A 19093-nucleotide genomic window follows, 5' to 3' on the forward strand; every position below is an offset into this window, starting at 1 on the left:
AAACAAGTAAATACGCTAGAGCTTAATTAGACGATAAAAGGAGATACATAGCTGTCTGTATTTTTGAAAAATTTACTATATACCTATTACACTAAGCACTAAACAATCATTGCGGCAACCTTTCTGTGATGGTTAGCGGCATACATTAAACAATTTAGTGTATTCATACAAATGAACATGATTAGTTGGCTTCTTACGATCTAATGGATTAGTTATGATTGTGATGACCTCTTAAAGAAGCAATTCGATTAAACTTTGTTATGACACGAGCTGTACATTTGGTGTATTTACAACGCACTTTCACACATTCCCAATAGCAGACGTCTTTTATTCGACGGTTCAGAGTATAGTTTTTACCGTTTATCGTTAAAAGGTTATTGCCGCGCACACTTCGGATAAAACTTACATTCAGATGGTCATAGTTCGATTTCTTATTGTGTTGTTCGAACTTGAAGACATGTCGCAGAGAATAGTCTGAAAGTAAAGTAAGTAAGAACATGTTAGGCACTGGTGTTATTCTTGTTTATCGTATGTAATGCCAAAATCCCAAGTGATCATTAAATTCGTTTTTATTTTTGTAAATTACTCCAAGTGCCCATTTGATTCTTTCAACAAGGCATATAAAGCAACCCCATTCATTTCATTCACGTTTATTTATTCATACAGAAATAACGGTAAATAAAAGTTATTACAAATTATGCAAGTTTCTATCTTTTGCATTCGGTTCTAAGTTATATCGATGGTATTTGTTGCCGTAATCATTGAATTGCTCAGACGTTAGTAAATGAATGTTAATTTGTATAAACGAATTAGGTGCATGCTTTCCGGCTTACCCTTTCACCCTTTGAAACCACTTTTTACTATAGCGTCGATGTAAATAAAGTGAAAAAATTTCATAAATGTTCATCATACGATTTTATATAAAAAAGTTGTTCATCACAAGAAATTAATTTCTGTCTTTTGTTTACGTGATAATCCCCCTTATTCCGGTTGGCGATGGCGTGGTCGAAATTTGTACAAAACGGTATTACGGTTGTCGACGATGCAAGTCGATGCATACTCAAGTCGAATTCGACTGTCAGAAAGGCAGAAGTTGTTTTTTCCTAACTAATTGAGATTTTTTATTCGAAAAAGAAATACACATATGAAACATTGCTTAGTTTTGAGCATATCAGAAATTGTGTTAATGAAACTTCTCTATCAATATATGCTACTAACTGCTAAAAATAAGCTATTACACATGAACATTTTGCATTCACCAATATTAATTCACTTTCCTTTATGCCATTAAAGGTATATTATTAAACCACTGAGAGGAATATATGGGACAGAACCTTTACCTTTTATTTTGCTTTAATATTATTTTTCAAATAAAAGTAGTTATAGAGCAGTCTTATTGAATGAACCAACCTTTGGATTGCATTAAATGATTTGCAAGAAAAACGTTTTCTATAAATGCAGTACTTATATTTAATAGGCAAGGTTAGGCTATATAGAGACAGAATTAAATCGGAATCACTTAAATCAATTTTTGAACAGTATGATAAAATAGACGCCACAAACCTAGAGCCTTTAGTGGGAATCGAACCTACGACACACACACTGGTAATCCTAACCCGTTGCCGGAACGCTCCTTGTACAGGGTGCGCCAGAGACACTTGCATTCTTGAAAAAACCCCCCGAACAGTAGGGGCGCATCTGGAGGAGGAAGTTCCCAAATTTGTTTCTCTCTTCAGTCGGTTGCCACCATGCTGCGGTCTAGGGAGTAGTGGGACTTCGCCCTCGAGATCTCGAAAAGTAGCTCTCGAGGGCGAAGTCCCGGTCGCTCACTTGTTGCTTTTAATGGGGAGATTGGAAATTCTTGGTTTATGTCAATCGACCACGGACCATAGCACACTTCGAGATTAACATTAGCGACGCCATCGCCAACTACCGAATGATATACTGCAAATAGCGGACACGAATTTCAAAACTTCAAAAAAGCCAAACTATTTGGGGACATCGCCAACACGTCCCTCCAGCCTGGCCTGAAACGTTGGGTCGCGAATTACCTCTGTGGTCGCCCGTCATTTGTGGAATATAGAGATAAGAAGTCGAAGCATCGTAGAGTGAAACAGGCAGTTCCCCAAGGTGGGGTGATATCTCCGGCAATGTTTAACCTCTATCTTTCCTCCATTCCACCTCCTCCAGACGGCATAGAGGTCGTATCATATGCGGACGATTGTACGATCATGGCAGCAGGCCTCCCACCCATTGTTGACATCTGCGATAGCTTGAACGTTTACATCAACTGTTTAAGTAATATCTTTTTGGCTCTTACCGCAGAGACCATCCAAATCATCATCTTGTGGATAGATATCCACCGCCCAGAAGCCTTAAGGTAGATCTAAACGATCTAGAGCGTGAGGTTTAGCGCTACCAGAGAGAACCTCTAGATCAAGCGGGTCTAGACAACATTTATGCAGACACGGTAGAAATGAAGAAATTGAATCTCCCCCGGCAAAACAGAGTAGTTTTGGCTCAATTACGTTCCGGCAGATGCAGCCGCCTCAACTCCTACAGAGCAAGGATTGATGCCGACGTGCAAGATGTATGTCCCGATTGTAACCAGAGACCACACGATACACGTCACCTGTTTCTAAAACCCATCTTATTTAAAAGGAAGTAATTAAGTGGAATAAGGCATCTTAGAAAAACATTCAAAATGCAATATTTGATATCGAATTCAAATCCTAGCATCAACTGCCAGCTAAGCAAGCGACTACTTGTGGTAGTAAGAAAATAATTTACAGTGAGATTTAACCGAACCATCTATTTCTTTTTCTTCGATCACATAGCAATCCGGCCTTTGTCATTAAAAAAAAATACCATGCAAAGAGACAGACATGTCTGGGTGTAACACAGTAGTTTAGATTTTTCATGCCGTAAACGCATAATGGAAGAGTTCATTAGAGGACGACTTGCTTTTTCTTTCCATTAATTGCTATTGCATTGAAGTGATCATTGATTGTATTTGGGAACATTTTGAGAGAGTGGAAGTACTTTTCAATATGATGATACGTTTTGTCTATGGTCTTGGCCCATTTGCTCTTCAATTTTTTACGAGCTCCATTCAAGATTTTTCTTCGGTAGCGCCATTTGCTTCTTTTCAGAGAGAGTCATTAATTTTTCCAGTTCTTCTCGAAACGTTTTTAATATACCATTTTCGCCTATTTGTGGTCAGTGTAGCCCAAAATTGAAGTGAAGATAATTTTCTCAACCTCTCCATATTTTTGCGGGACGATATTTGGAATATGCCATATATCAAGTTGATATTTTCATATTGTACGTGGTTAGATGAACTTTATTGTTCTTTGGACTGCTACAAAGTTCTATGAATAGGTATAGTCAATCCCATGGCAACCCGTACAAACGTATTGACCCGATGGAATCATTCATCGCTAGGTTGGACTTAATATGATTGAGAAAGCAGAACGAGGTATCTAGTTATTATAAAATTGTAAATGGTTTTTATTATGAGCAGGAGTGAAATAATGGTTGTTGCTTCCAGGCTTGTCGTAGGTTACTTTAGTGTGGCACTTAGACATTTTTTGTTCATTGCACTACCACAGTAGCGACGGAGTAAAACCGAATGGGAATCAAACACCGACCCCCGCACTGTAAACGCCAACTTTGCTACAGGGGCGCTTACAAACTTATCTTAAGATGCTGCCAATTATAAAACTATTCCTTTAAAATATACATTCGCACTAAACAACACCTTAAGACGTCTTATGGGATACTTCATTTAAGAACTCAAAGTGTAACAATACAAATTCGACAAACTACCTATACAAAAGCGTTTATGACAAGGAATCGATTTTAAGATTTAATTCGCATTTTAAAGCGGTTAATATGACCGCAAAAAAAACCTAAAATATTCGGCATCAGTTTTTACTTACGAGAAAAGCTAATATCATATTAGGTTTCATTCATTGTTAACTATTCCTTGCAAACATAAACGTACACATTTTATTGTATGAGCAGGGTTGTGTGGATCAAATCAAAGGCAAAGGTGAGTAAGGTGCATCCTTTGATCACTGAGTCAGGCTGTGGTTCCGCACTATTTAACCAATATTTGACCACTTTTACCAATATATTCAGTTTTGAGTACCACACACGAAAAGGTTCTATTTTGTTTATTTTGGTGGTGTTTGGTGTTCGACTATAAGATCGCATTGAAAAAAAATTATATTACATATACATCGTTGCAAATTTGCGAGTAAGGATAAAAGGATATAAGTGTAAAAAAGGCATCTACAATAAAACTCAGCATGCAAAGCAAATTCTTATCTTACATTTTATTAATGTTTTTCACATATATACAGAGTATGTACAATATTTGTTGTCGCCTCCTCTCTGGAAATGGTATGAGCCATTACACTTAATATTTGTCATGGAAATTTTGTTATATGAGCTATATGGGTATTTTATGTGAAATTACTCGATGAATTTGTCAAATATCTTACTTGGAGTGCTCGTCGTCCAGGGCAGGGGTCCAGCAAAGCACACTTACAAATTATATTCCTCTGATCACATTCACATATTAATTTCACATATTAATGGGCAACATTAATTAGTTTGATTTTGCAGTTAAAAATTGTCAACAAATCTTAACTCTAACAGAAATTGTAAAAGAAGTCAAAAATTGCAAACAAGAAGAGAAATAGGAAAAGTAAAAAACAATTTGACAGGCAACAAAGCAAAGCCTTCACGCTGTGACTTTAATTGACGCGCACAACCAATGATGCCTGACTTCTGATGGAGGGATGCTTGGTACAATTAGAAGGGCTGGCCAAAGCCCAGCTGATAAAAATTTCCAATTTAAGAGTTGTATCCAAATCCCACTAGGACCACAAATGATGTTTGGATATAAAGTGTTTTTTACACTTTATTTCTTTTTTCACATTTTTATCGATTGAATTATAATTTATACATTTATAATCATAACTCTTTTGATCTTGTGGCTGCTACACATGATAATGCAAATAAAAATTTGAATGCCAATTTGGTAGTATACAGAAGTTTGACAGCCTAGTCGTAATTTGCGCCACTATCCACACAGGGTTGTATTGTTGATTTCGCTGGTTTGCAGTATACAGAAGTTTGACAGCCTAGTCGTAATTTGCGCCACTATCCACACAGGGTTGTATTGTTGATTTCGCTGGTTTACAGGTAGAGGCAATTACCCAACAACAAAGTATTGATAATGCACTATCTGTCAAAATCAGTTATTAGTGCAACTCTGATTTTGTGTATGTTACTAGTTGGCATCATTTTCGTTGTTTGTGTATGTTATAGTTCTTTAATACAATACACACATACAACCACAATTCGTTGAAAGATAGTGCACATAGCGAGAAAAAATTGTACTCAGCTGTTTACGGTACACTACGTGGTAATTATGTCATGGTTGTATTCAAGATATATTCATATACAGGTAATTGCAGTTGCCCAACAACAAAATATTGAGTGCACTATCCATCGTACAAGAACTTAAATGTATGGCCATGAAAACAGCTGAGTACAATATTTTTCATGGCACTATCTGCCAAAATCAATGATTAGTGCAATTCTGATTTTAAGTATGTTACTAGTTGGCGCCATTTTTCGTTGTTTGTGTGTGTTATCGTTCTTAACTATAATACACACAAACAACCAAAACTCGTTGACAGATAGTACACTTCGCGAGAAAAAATTGTACTCAGCTGTTTACGGTACACTACCATGGCGAAACAAATAAAGGTGGTCTAATTTGTGCAACAACTACAAATCATATTGTTTCGCCATGGTACCCCACCTGGTAAATATGTCATGGTTGATTTCGTTGTTGTTGGGCAAGTGACGCTACCTTCTATAATTGTATAATGATTGTACCATGAGTGGCACTAAAATAAATATATCTATAATCAAAATTCCTAATACAACTGTGTGCAACTCTGGTAGTTGGGTAGTTGAAATAAATAAAACTGATCCGACGTGGACCCTAATTTCGGTCCTATCTATAATTTAATTAGATTTTTATATTATTGCAATTGACGGGGCGACAGAAATACGAATTCTTAAACAATTTACTATGCGAAAACGAAACAAAAATAATAATAAAAAAGTAAGTGCTACAAAGTTTTTTTTTGATTAGTTCGATTTTGCGGCGTAGGATTGCATAGCTTTATACAAACGCCATGATGGTAGGACACATTTTTACTAAGTTCAGCTTAGCTCTTTCGGAGATACGATAATTACGGCAACCAACAAATGAATTGGCGGTGCATTGTGTATATATTGGATGGGACATTGTTGGAGTCTTTATTTCTAGGTTTCCCTATCTCGCCCTGAACGAAATTATCATTAAAAATTTGTTAAAAAAAAACAAAGGCTCTCTCCCCTCAAGGAATTAATTTTGGCTTTTGTATGTAATAACAAATAGTTTCTAGGGAAAAGCGAAACCCAGGACGCACCAGTAAATTGGCCATTAATGGGATTATTCATCATTTCAGAAAAAGTGAAAATGCGTTTAGGAGACAAATCACACCACAACTGGAATGCAAATAAGTATGCACCTTTTTGTTTCTGAAGCCCCCGTATGTGTATCGCTGGTCATTGTGTGTTTCCTGAAAAGTGCACAACGTAACTAACGCACCATCTATTCAAAAAGGCATTTGAACAAATTTTAGCGAATTGAAATCATGAACCAGCTCTAATTCTCGGAGCTACCCTTAGGGAAACGAGCATGCAATGTTCTACAACAAGCTACAATGTAAACGCATCTAATGAAATGTAAGAAAAAGCTATGAATTTACCTCAGCTGCAGACTTTATTTAAATTGAATACAATTGTTTTTACTTTTACCAGTTTTATTTATGTATTGTATATGCAATTTACAATATGAAAGGAACATCTATCTTTGTTTACTTGTTTTTCATTTTGTAGATATTATTTTTTTTCTTTTAGTTACCATTTCTATACTTTATTTATTAGATTTCTGAACGTTTCACTTCTCCTCGAAAAAGGACTATAAAGACGCCCTCAGGAAAGCGTCAATATTTCTCAGCAAAAAAAAAAAAATACTTTGCATCAGATCCGCATGGAATGTTTTGAATGATTCATTAAAATAAATAAACGGATACTTTTAATTTTTTATTGTTGTTTTATTTTATTTAATACATTTTATTACAATTGTAGCAATTGTTTTGTTGTTTTTTTTTTTTTGTTTCCATTGTCACTAACGTGTTTTTGTATTATTTTATAATCTTTTTGAAACAGCAACCCCAGACAATGACGCCCTACTTAAGCGTATTTCACCAAACAAAGCTCGAGGCCGCCCAAGAAAGAACTTATCCGATGGCGGTGCTGCAGGAGGCAGAACAGGACCTAAGCTGGTCAATAAAATTATAGAATCGATTAACAATAATCCTGGCCAGCCAATCCTATATGCCTCAACTACAAAGGGCACTATGAAATTGGTTGTGGATGGACATCATTTCCGATACATATTTAGAAAAGGATCATATAGTATATTCCAATGTTGTTATAAGGAAAACAAGGAGGAATGTGCCGTTCGTGTAGTCACTGATCAAAAATTAGTGTATCCATTGGATGGAGAACATGTTCATTTCATACAGGCAACAGATAAAAGTGTGACTGCGGTGAAATTTACACCTGGTCAAGAATCTGATGTAGAGCAAACGGAACAATCACCCCCGGAAGCAGAACATACTGCCGAAGTAGAAAATATGGTGGCGGAAGATGTAACAACGCATGTTAACATGGACAACGATCTGCCCCAGCAGAAAGACATCGACGTTAAATTAGAGCGGGGCCCACCCCAAGACCAGATGGAGTTTACGTCTACAACTCCACCACAAACCCAATTTTCACCAATTCAAACCTCGGGCGCAACTGAAGATCCCAATATATTTAGGGAAAAGATTAAAAAGCGTTTGCAGAAGGCCCTGCTGGGCAAAAAGAAGTGAAGATTGTGAAAATGCCCAAGTTTTTATTTTCCCCTAAAATTTGTAGCTTTAAGCAATTTCGTATTTCATATTTACTATCGGACAATAAATATTAATATTGAATAAGACCATACTTACTTTCATAAACTTAGCACATAGTGACAAGTTCTTCGAGCGTCTTCATATTGAGCTCATTTAACACATTGTTGTCTCCATCCTCTTTTCAATATTTACAGTCATGCAACATATTCGCAATTGTGGCGAACAGCTTTTCATAATAAGCAGAAAGGTAATAATTATTGAAAGTTTGTGTTTTTTTGTCTTGATATGCAAATAAATTTAAATACGCTTACCTTAAATTCTTGTCCATTTAAGGGCGGCACGCTGTTAGCCATTAATGATTTCATCTACCGATCGAATCTCAAGAGGTTTGGCCCAAAAAACGATAAGGTCTACTGGGAGTGCATTCATAACCGTTCTAAAAAATGCAGAAGCCGACTTAAAACCATTGGAGATGATTTGTATGTCACGAATGGTATGACACGACATATGATTTGTAGTTTGCTAATTTTTAAATGTATGATTATGCATCTTTCAGATATGCATAACCACGCAGGGGATCATCAACGCATAGAGCTAGCAAGTAAATCCGGCATTTTGATTCGCAAAAAATTTAGCGCTGTGGGCTTACCACCATCCGGCACATATAATAAAATTAATTACTTTCAATGAATTACTATGATTACTCTGGACAAACTGAAATTATGCGCATATAAGTCTGAATATAAGTGTTCTTGTGGTATGTTTTGTTAGGCCACTAGCCGCTTCACTCGTAGATCTTGTGTGTGATGGATGCAGATAGAGGCGCACAATAGTACGGTGCAGCGGGGAAATGTATGAAAATAGGAAGGGAACCTGCGATCCTCACTTTGGTTGAGTTTACGCACCCCGATTGATCCTAGATCATTCCTTACCAAGGACTGCTCCCCCTCAGCAAATCTGTGGGTACAACAACAAATGCAAACGAAACGATACGACAAAGACTTTTCCTCTTCGAGCCTCTGACACATCAGAGGTTGGGCAAGTATGACAACACACACTTTTGCACATTACTGTGTAAGTACCCAGCTAACAATATGATCCGACTTTGTCTGACGTCCGACATGGCTGCACATAGTCGGACGAAACATACGACAATTCTAACCAAATCCGGAAAGAAAATGGTTCGACAAGTCTGAGGGATTTTTTTGTTTGTGTTCCAACATTTAGGAACGAAATCGTAACCATTTCTGTACTGCGTGTCGGAGGAATGTCTTGTTTGGTTAATTTTTATTTTTGCAAGCAACATTTCGTTACAACGTGTGTTTTGTGTTGTTTGGAATTGCCTATGGTGCCGTTAACTGTTGCCATGGAATTTTTATTTTGTTTGATCAGTTGTAAGACATTTGTCAAGAAATCGGTACGAAGTCGGGCCGATTCGTCGGTAAAATCGTCTGCATTGTGTAAGACATTCGTTAAGAAATCGGACCGAAATCGTCTACGAATGGCGGTAAATCAGCCGTGTCGTTCCGACAACATGACAACCACTTCTCTCATTTTTCGTTACGATGTCGGTAAGACATCGGATCCGATATCGGATGATTCATTCGATTTTTGGACCGAAATCGGAGAATGTTGTTATCTGGGTAATTGGAAATTTTGTTGAAAAACTTGGGTTCTATTTAATAACTCTTATAAGACTTTAAAAACAAGACAGACTGTCCGAAACATCATTTGCTTTGAATGGCTCGGAAAGGTGATTTCATATTTAAAACGATGAGCGAGTGTCAGTAGCCGTTAATCTGCAAAGTCTACAGTAAAGTAGAAGGTGGAAGAAGAAAGCGTTGTGTGCACAATAGGTCGATGGTCTTTTGTCAGGTTTTGCCAATGTTCCGAATAATGGGTTCAATGGTTGATGTCAAACGGTAAAATTAAAATGTTAACGATCAACTTGAGTTATTAGAGTGCGGATTAGATAGGATTAATTCCGTTTTTAAGAAGAAAATGTTTATGAAGATGTACGATTCAGATAATTGGATCAAGTGTCCTGAGATCAGTTTTCACCAATCAATGGCGGATTGGGCTTATAAAGGTCTTCTTCGAGATGGGAGTAATGAAAACTTGAGCACATATTGGAAATTGCGGCACCGCGCTAAGTGAAAAGAGGATTAAGAAGAATGTGCATCGTTCTCTAGTTTATAGTTGTAGAACTTCTAGGGTTTTGTGGAAAGTCATTAGAAATAATGGACTTCTCAAGGCCAGTTCCTCAGTTACTACTGGCAGCAATATTCCGGATTTGCTGCGTTTCGTTGCTAGTGAAGGCTTTTTTCTGGCAACGTTACCCCAGATGAATTGTTTGAGGATTTCATGTCAGTTAAATCTAATGTGGCTGGGTATGACGGGTTCCCAATGAAGATTTATTCATTCATTTCAATATAATGCAAAAGTCTTGCGGCCAAACAACTGTTTCACAAGGCAAGCTACCTGAGTAAAATTATCTATACGATATGAAGTAAAAAATAAAATCTAAATAAAAATTTGTATGTAGCAAAATTGGCCCAGCCGTAATACACAAAAAATATATGTACATACGAGTAAAAAAAGTTTATATGGTCAGAACCAATCCGAAAAATGGTTTTATATAATTGGATCTAATTTTGTCCAATTAGATCTAGGTAACCGCCAATTTATATGGCGGCGAAAAATTAAAACATATGTTTTGTTGGCAAATTTATACACTTTGCAGAAACAAAGGTAAACCAAAGATAGAAAGAAGAATTAAACCTTGCACTTGTTATTTGTTTTAAAATTGTTGGAAATTTCAAAATGCCAGCAGCTTTCTTGTTGGTTGTCCAGGCAGTAAGACATAAAATAATTTTCCGAACAACGCATCAGGAGACATGTGCTCCAGACGGGACCAAATTTGGATATGGCTGCAATACAGACCGATCTTCCGAAATTGAGTATTGAGCCCATAAAAGAAAAAATTTTCATCCGATATCGATGACATTTGAAACTGAGTTTTTGTAGACCTCTATACTACATTGTTTAATGTGGTCCGAGCCGGACAATATTTAGATATAGCTGCAATATAGACCGATCCCTCGAAATAGAGTTTATAAAATAAGTATTTTTTATCCGATTTCGATGAAATTTGAAATAGTGAAAGCGTTGGGCAACATCTGCTGTTCCTTTTGAATCTCATAATGAATTTTTAGCAAAAGGCGTACATGGCAAAGAATGAATTTGGACGAGAAGCAATGAACAACCTCAAATTGGTAGAATGAGCAGATGCAATTAAAAATATTTTTAATATTTTACATTCTGTAACCATATTACATTTAGAAAATAAAAAAAAAATACCAATTGTTACCACCAACAATCATATATTGATCAAATTTGAAAAAAAATTACAAAATACCTCACTCAGAATGGGAAACTTTATTAGTAAAATGCCTAATACTTTATGATAACTACAATCGCAAAAAACAATCCCATGGCAGCCGGTTGTACGTACCGGATGAAGTCCTTCATCGGCAACAACAACTTATGTGATTATATTATTTGCTATATAACTTAAAATAAAATATAATCATTTCTACGTGTAAACCACTGAAAGAACAAAACTAAGTTATTTGTAGCGCACGATATAATTATATCTAAGGCCAGATATAATTATACGCAAAGCCAGATTTAGTTATATACAGCATATCCCTTTGGATATGATTATGTATAGCACATATATTGAGATTCCGTTGCAGTATATTGCCCGGCTTTAGACCATTGTTTAATGCTTTCTATTCAGAGAATAGCATATCAACAAACATTTAAGTCAGCAATAGTGTGTTGTTGTTCCAAGCATTTAATTGGCTATCCGTATCGCGGTTTCAATTTCGACCATGAAATATTATCAGCGGACGATGTCAAATGGATCATGGTGCTTTACATACCATCCCAACTAGAGTAGGTTGTAAAGCACATATCTGAATTTTGAACAGGGCTCTTTCTTCCCTTATTCAAATCCAACAATGCCGGCGATCGCCCAACGGTTGATGCCGCCAGTGCTGTTTTGTGTATAGGCAGTGATACCTACTTTCTTTTTCTTGGTCCTAAAATCTTATTGAGATTCCATTGCAGGACATTGTCCGGCTTAAGACTATTGCTTAGTGCATTCTATTCAAAGAATAGCATAGCAAAAAACATTTAAAAGTCAGATATAATTATATCTGGTCCCATATCCAATTACATCTTTTGTTTTTTCATGTAACCAACACGCAGGGGATGTCCCCTATATATGCAGTAAATTGCATTGGCAATTAGGAAAGTTAAGATTGGAGGCGGGAAAGAGGGAGTAGTGTTTATTGATATTAGTCTTACATTTCTGAACGTCAATGTCGGTGGGAAAGACATTAGCCGAAAGTCGTTTCCAAATACGAATGGTTCGGGCGAAAAATTAATTTTCTTGGTAATGCATGGTTCGGTCGACTTTCCAATCAATTACAAACGGTTATGAGTTCCTAGCAAGTCTTGTATTCCTGGTGAACATCCTAACATGAGGGTCAAGGAGACGAATATCCCTGGAACACACGCAATGAAAATAACGATAGAGCAGTACAACGCTACCCACGTTCCGTCGATGTTCAAGGGAAGCAATGGAGTTGGATACCCTACTGTCCCCAATCAACACCATTTCTCTCCATTGAACCCGGTCAAGTAGCTCCAAGGATGATTTTGGAGCTCCTGCCCATATATGAGAGTTATATTTCATCCTCGGTCTGATGTAGGTAGTATAGATATTGAGAAGCTCAGAACAGGTGAACTATTTCTTGTACCGCTTAAGAAAGCCCAAACAATTGAATGCTTCTTTCGACATTTCGAATAAGTGTTTTGACCAACGGACATCACATGGCATCTTCATGCCCAGTCGATAGATATCGACGATTGAAGTGGGTCAGTGAATCGCTTGTGAGACCAGAAACGGCACTGCGTCTTCTGTGCGTTAAAGTCTACTCTGTTCATTCTGCCCCACTCGGAAATAGCCAACAAATCCTGGGAAAGCGTCGTCTCATCCATAATGCGCCTCCTGTCCACAATTTCTTGAGGACTGGGTCTATGGTCGAATGATATTTTTTGGATCTGACCAGATCAATTTTTTCTACACGGGTTGCTATTATTTTTTCATAAAATTTTCAAAACCCTATTACTTCGATTACATGTGCATATCTGTTGCAAGTAGGTATATGGACAAATCAATTAATGTTAGTATGGTCAGGTCATGCAAACTTCTTCCGTATACAGTAAAAGATTTCTCGTTGTAAAACAGCGCGCGTACATATAGTGAAAACTTGTCAACTTGAGCAAAATTTCTGAAAACTGAAAATTAAAACATGTTCCTTTGTTATTAATACTCTTGTAAGGTTTTATAGCGTTGATCCTACTGTGTCTTTTTATTATTTCGGCATAAAATAACTTTAAATTTCATATGTGATAAAATAAAAACTATTTTGAACACCTGTCCCCAATATCCATAGCACACTTTATGTATCTGTTGCTAAATTCCCATCTAATTTTTAAAGCAAGACATGCCTGTACCAAAGCGACTTAAACGAAACGATGGATGAATATTTGTAATAAAATTTATTTGATGAAATTTTGATATTTTTATCAACGTTTTTTCCATTATTCGGTCGATTGATCGTTGTCAGAGAAGCAATGCGTTTTATAAAAATTACTTAGAATAATTTACCTTGATCAGTTTCGAATGTTTAATGTGTGTGGTATGGATGGGTTATGCGATATCTGATATCGTCGCCTATTTGTTTTGTGCATGCCCTGGCTTTGCACAAATACTTGACGTACATGGAACACCTCCAGCTGGAGACATAGGCAGATTTGTTCTTTGGCTTAGTATCACAAACAAATGTGAAATTCTCAATCATAAGTAAAGGTCGTGATTTTTTCGATAAGCCAAATTTTGCACACAATTGAAAATTTCCCGATATCATATCGGCTGAGTGACAGTTAAATGCCTTGGGTGCCTTTTTAGCTGTAAGTAGAAGAGGGTAAAGCTAATTTAGTAAAACAGCGCAAAACGAGAACTCAAGCAATTAAAGAAAGTTACAAACTTAAGAAATAATTAAACATACAAAGTTCAATAATTTCTTGCATAGTTCACATTGGTATTATTTTATAATAAACTCGTAAAATATTAAATTAAAACACTTTTAGTAGTTTGGCTGTGTCGATAATTTCAGCTTAATGAATTATACATACATTTATTCATAAATGTTTTCTTTCCCTCTTTTATCGGGTAGGGAATCCAAATGTTGCAAATTTTTTATTTTGTCTTTTAAATTGTTTTCTTTAATAACTATTCAAATAATAATATTAAATACTGGTGTAGTTCATATGGTGATGTTAGTTTTTAATATATTTTCTATATTAAACATGATAAATAGTTCTTTGTAACTTATTTCAATTGAGCACTTCAAATATTATAAAGAAAGAATTTAAAAATAATCAAGTCTTCATTTGAAAATTCTTGTAACTTATGTTTTCTTCTGCCTGCTACTGCTACTGCTAGTGCTTAGTTACTAGCGTGGCAGAATAAATAAAGTAAAACAATACTTGAGCATTGGGTCTGAAGTTTTCCCACTAACTTCTCTTTCTTCTTAACGGATAAAACAGTTGAGTTTTATATAAACTATGTCTCCTATCTGGGTTTATCTCTTGTAAATGTAGTACAAAATGGAAATAAATAAATAATGTTTATGTTGTCAGATTGGCATTTGAATTTAGTACAATTTATATTCATTCATTTTTTTTATTAATCAAACATCGCCCACCCGGGCTTTACATTGATAGATTGGAACATTTTCAGGTTTTTATAATACAAAAATCAATATTAAAATCTAATATAATACTATCACCAAAATAAATAACTAACAAATTTATTGAATGTAAAAAAAATTGTTTTTTTTTTTAGTTAGTAACATAGTCTAACGCACAATTATCCGTTCAAACACCAAGAAAAAGCAGCAAATGTGAGATATTATCAGTGATGAAAATGAATTCAATTGAGTTGCCTGTAAGAAATGTTGAATTACCTTAGACTCAAAAGTTTGTTGACATACTGAGATGTTTTTAAGACTAATAGGAAGTGTATTCCATAGCCTAGACAAGCGAATTACAAATGATCTTTCACATACAACATGATTGAAACTTTCAATACGAATTTGAGAGTTCCGGGTTGAATGCAAGAATTGAAAGTAAAAAAGAAGGTAACTGGGTTCTCGGTACTTAAGGATTTTGAAGAAAAAGCAGAGGCATCTAATATTGAGAAAGTGCTCAAAAGAACATCCAAGTAATTGTTACGCAAAGTATTCGTAGTCTCGTCTACAACGACGACCGTAAACAAAGCGTAGTATGCTGTGGAAACACTTCTGAAGCCTAAGTAGATTAGTCTTATTGGATCCGGAATATACCGCAGCACCATACAATATATTCGATTGGGAATAAATAAATACAACGCATCCAACTTTTGAAATTGCAATACATGATTAACAAATACAACACAACACCTTGTACTTAACACTAGAAAGATCAAGTTTATTTCACAAATTTTGCCTAGCTGGTCGAAATTACAGGTTAAATGAAAATACGCTGTTTCAATAACTAAAAAAATAAAACAAAAATAATGTTATTGAATATAAAAAATTATAAAAAATTTTCAATTTTAAAATCTTACCAGTCGTCTTACTGGTTTAGTCTTTTTTATATATTATATATAGTTTATATATTTAAAAGTTTGTTACAAACGACATTATTTTATTGATGTAGGGTGCGAAACACTAACGAAAAGCTTGTAGCTCTTTACGCACCACCGCTAGTCCCAACATAACATGGGCTTTTCCTAGGAAGGGGACGATTGAATCCTCGCTGCTATACCTGTTGCCACCTTAAAGGTCACCCAGCCAGTTCTACATTTGAAATAGCGGGCGGTGGTGCTAGTCCTCCCAAGCTGATTTATAGATAATGGCACTTGGTCACTCTCTTTATTGGGCTGTCCAATTTCATTGAATTCTTTCAATCCATTTTAGACAAGTGTAGCGTTTTCGCATCAGTGACTTTACATGCATGTATTGGCTGTATATAAATAATGGCCCAGCTTCAGTTGCGTTGCCATCGGCCAAATTTGTTACACAAATTTTCATTTTTGTATTGAATTACGTAATTTTTTACAAATTTCTTTGTAGCTGAACTTTAAAAATTCTGATATTTTTTACTTCGTGGATTTGTCTCCTGGCAACCCAACGGTAGTCGAGTTGCAATCCAAAACCGCAATTACTTTTTGGGCAACCCAATATATAGTGTTTACCTTGAATTTTTTTTTCGAACCCCGATTTCACGGTGGTTGTTGTTGTTGAAGCTACATTTTCATGTGGAGGTGGCGATGCTCGTCAAGCTCCTGTAGGTGAGCAAGCTCGTTTCGATCCATAGGAGCGATCGCCGCAGGAACAGGGTGGCCGTGGCCGATTTTACGGTTACTACCTACCTATACAACATAAAAAAAAACATCAGGAAACCCAAAGCTACTTATACATAAAATTTTAAAGCGATTGCATAACAAAAAGGTGTAGTGGTCTAAAATGGGGTTCAAATCTTTCCCGTTCTGTTTTTACTAATCTTCTTAAACTTCGCCTCCTCATATTTACCGACGCTCACTGTGTCAAATATAAAAAAACTCGAATGAATCAATTTTTCTGCGCAGATGCTTCGATTCGATGATAATTCGATTTTGTTTTTGCATGCGTAACGGCTTTATCCACACATGATCCACAAGAAAAATTTCGTTGTTCACTTTCATTGCGATAGGGAAATTGGGTACTAAAGGGGCATAGGAAAACAGTGACCAATGGACTAAATTATATGGAATAGAAGTTTACAGGATTGTGAAAAAAAACTTTATTATAGGAAAAAGTTTACACTTCCAGAACAATGCAATGGGGAATTGGTTAACGCATAAGGGATACCAATGTCAACCAGAGGTTAAGCAAAGAGGTAGGAATCGCATAGCACACCACAGTGCTATGAAATAGTCGACACTTTCGCCCATTCTTTGTGGCAATGGATTATTTGTGTGCCACTGGGTATTTGTGCAAATAGTATAAAAGAATATTGTAACGTTGTAGACTTGACTAATCATTTGTCCGGCGCGGAGTACACAAATGGCATCAGCATTAGCATTAGCATGTCCTCTTATGTCACTGAACGGCTGGGTTCGAATCCGGGCGGGAACATAAGAAAAATGTTCAGCGGTGGTTATCCCCTCCTAATGCTGGCGAAATTTGTGATGTACTTTGCCATTTAAAAACTTCTCCCCAAAGAGATGTCGCTCTGCGGCACGCAGTTCAGACTCGGCTATAAAAAGGAGGTCCCTTCTCATTGAGCTTAAAATTGAACCGGACAGCACTCATTGATTTGTGAGAAGTTTGCCCCAGTTCCCTAATGGAATATTCATGGGCAAATTTGCATTCTTTAGTAATATTTTATGAAATGTTATCAATTTTGTAGTATTATAGTCCGATTGCTTGATGTAAAAAGAAAAATTGTTAAATCAAATCGATAAATTTGCAAACAACGGATTTAAAACGATTTCAAAAAAGGCTAAAGTCAAAGGAACAAAAAATATATTTAGCGTTTTTGTTTTGTTTTATCTATTCTGGAAGACAAATGTCAGTTGCAACTTGCCTCAAAAAATAAACCATTTTAAAAAAGACCTATGTCAAAGGTTTTCCCTCTTTTGTAAAGTGTCGAGTTAAGCCCTCAAGCCATCGATATGTTTTAAGTCATGTGCAAGATAAAATAAATAAAAAGTTTATTTCTAATCTTTTTGCCTGTTACGGCGAGGATGTGCAAATTTATCTTTCGAGAAGAGCTTAATAATCGAAAATTTTATACAATGGAAATTTGAAAGCCACAGGAGATACACTACACCAGCCATGATTTGAAGTACATTGGTAGGTTGTATTTCTTGAAGAATTACAATAATACACCACGCATCGCAAAAATGCCATAGCCAGTAGGACAAAGTGGCAAGCTTAGTTAGTGGTGTATGCATTTCATTGAGGTTCTTTCGTTGTTGGTGTTGTTGTAGCAGTGTTTTGTACACTGAGGCGGCAGCCCTTGGCGATGAAGGACCGATAAAGGATCTCAACGGGTCAATCCGGTACGTACAACCTGCTGCCATGGGACTTTGCAATTTCTTCGAGATAAATACAACCTACCAATGTAGACCTTTGAAACCCTCACCACGAGAGATGATAAGCTCATCTCGAAAGAAAAAATAATTTTAATTTTCTCCATGTGACCTCGACGCCAACCAACTCCAAATACTTCCAAATAAATCAAATTTAAAACATATTTACTACTATATGCCTAATGTGTGTGATAGGGATAAGCTATTCGATATCTTGTGTCTTCGCCAATTTGTGTGGTGCATGCTCTTGCTTTGCACAAATACTTAACATACATCAAACATCTCCATTTTGAGATATAGGGAGACTGTGTTTTTCACTCAGTTCGCCGTCGTGGAACATAGGTGTTCCACTTGGTATTTACCTAACACACTTACTATATGCCTAATGTGTGTGATAAATATAAGTTATTCGATATCTTATGTCTTTACCAATTTGTGTGGTGCATGCCCTTGCTTTGCACGAATACTTAACATACATCGAACATCTCCACCTGGAGACATAAGCAGACTGTTTTTTTTTCGCTCAGTTTCACATCGGGTCAGAAACAAACGTGTACTTCTCGACCATAAGCAGAGTCCGTGATTTTTGTGATAAGCCGAATTTGGCACATAACTCAAAGTTTTCCGAGATCGTATGGGGTGAGTGGCAACTAAATGGCCTGAAGTGTTTTTCATCTGTAAGTAAAAGAAGTTTTAGTGGCCACATCGAATCAACAATCAACTCAAATATTCGAATATGTATAAGTAAAAAAGTAACTTTTAAGATTAATATATTTGCAAGGATGTTTAAAATACGATTTTATTC

The 19093-nt window shown here is 36.1% G+C and overlaps 1 protein-coding gene and 2 long non-coding RNA genes across 30 annotated transcripts in view; 2 read left to right on the plus strand and 1 right to left on the minus strand.

Annotated features, from left to right (window-relative positions):
- LOC106083492 (modifier of mdg4) overlaps positions 1-19093 on the plus strand; it is a 105839-nt gene that overhangs the window by 34267 nt on the left and 52479 nt on the right. For 2 of the 28 annotated variants that reach the window (XM_013246539.2, XM_059364151.1), the window contains exon 5: positions 7303-8119. The exons of 25 other annotated variants lie outside the window; for them this stretch is intronic. In XM_013246539.2, coding sequence (XP_013101993.1) covers positions 7303-8012 — 710 coding nt within the window. In that variant the 3' untranslated portion in view covers positions 8013-8119. Of the gene's footprint in view, positions 1-7302; positions 8120-8227; positions 8281-8366; positions 8527-8589; positions 8821-19093 lie in introns of those variants that run through there. One more of the 28 variants, XM_013246559.2, reaches the window with a different exon arrangement.
- On the minus strand, positions 27-4862 carry LOC131995387 (uncharacterized). Its single transcript, XR_009397451.1, has 2 exons — positions 4509-4862; positions 27-474 (listed from the first exon to the last, which is right to left on the minus strand). It is a non-coding gene; the product is annotated as an uncharacterized LOC131995387 (long non-coding RNA).
- On the plus strand, positions 5977-6968 carry LOC106083496 (uncharacterized). Its single transcript, XR_001220666.2, has 2 exons — positions 5977-6148; positions 6537-6968. It is a non-coding gene; the product is annotated as an uncharacterized LOC106083496 (long non-coding RNA).

This window comes from Stomoxys calcitrans, chromosome 2 (genome assembly GCF_963082655.1).
Source record: "Stomoxys calcitrans chromosome 2, idStoCalc2.1, whole genome shotgun sequence".
Lineage (NCBI taxonomy): Eukaryota > Metazoa > Arthropoda > Insecta > Diptera > Muscidae > Stomoxys > Stomoxys calcitrans.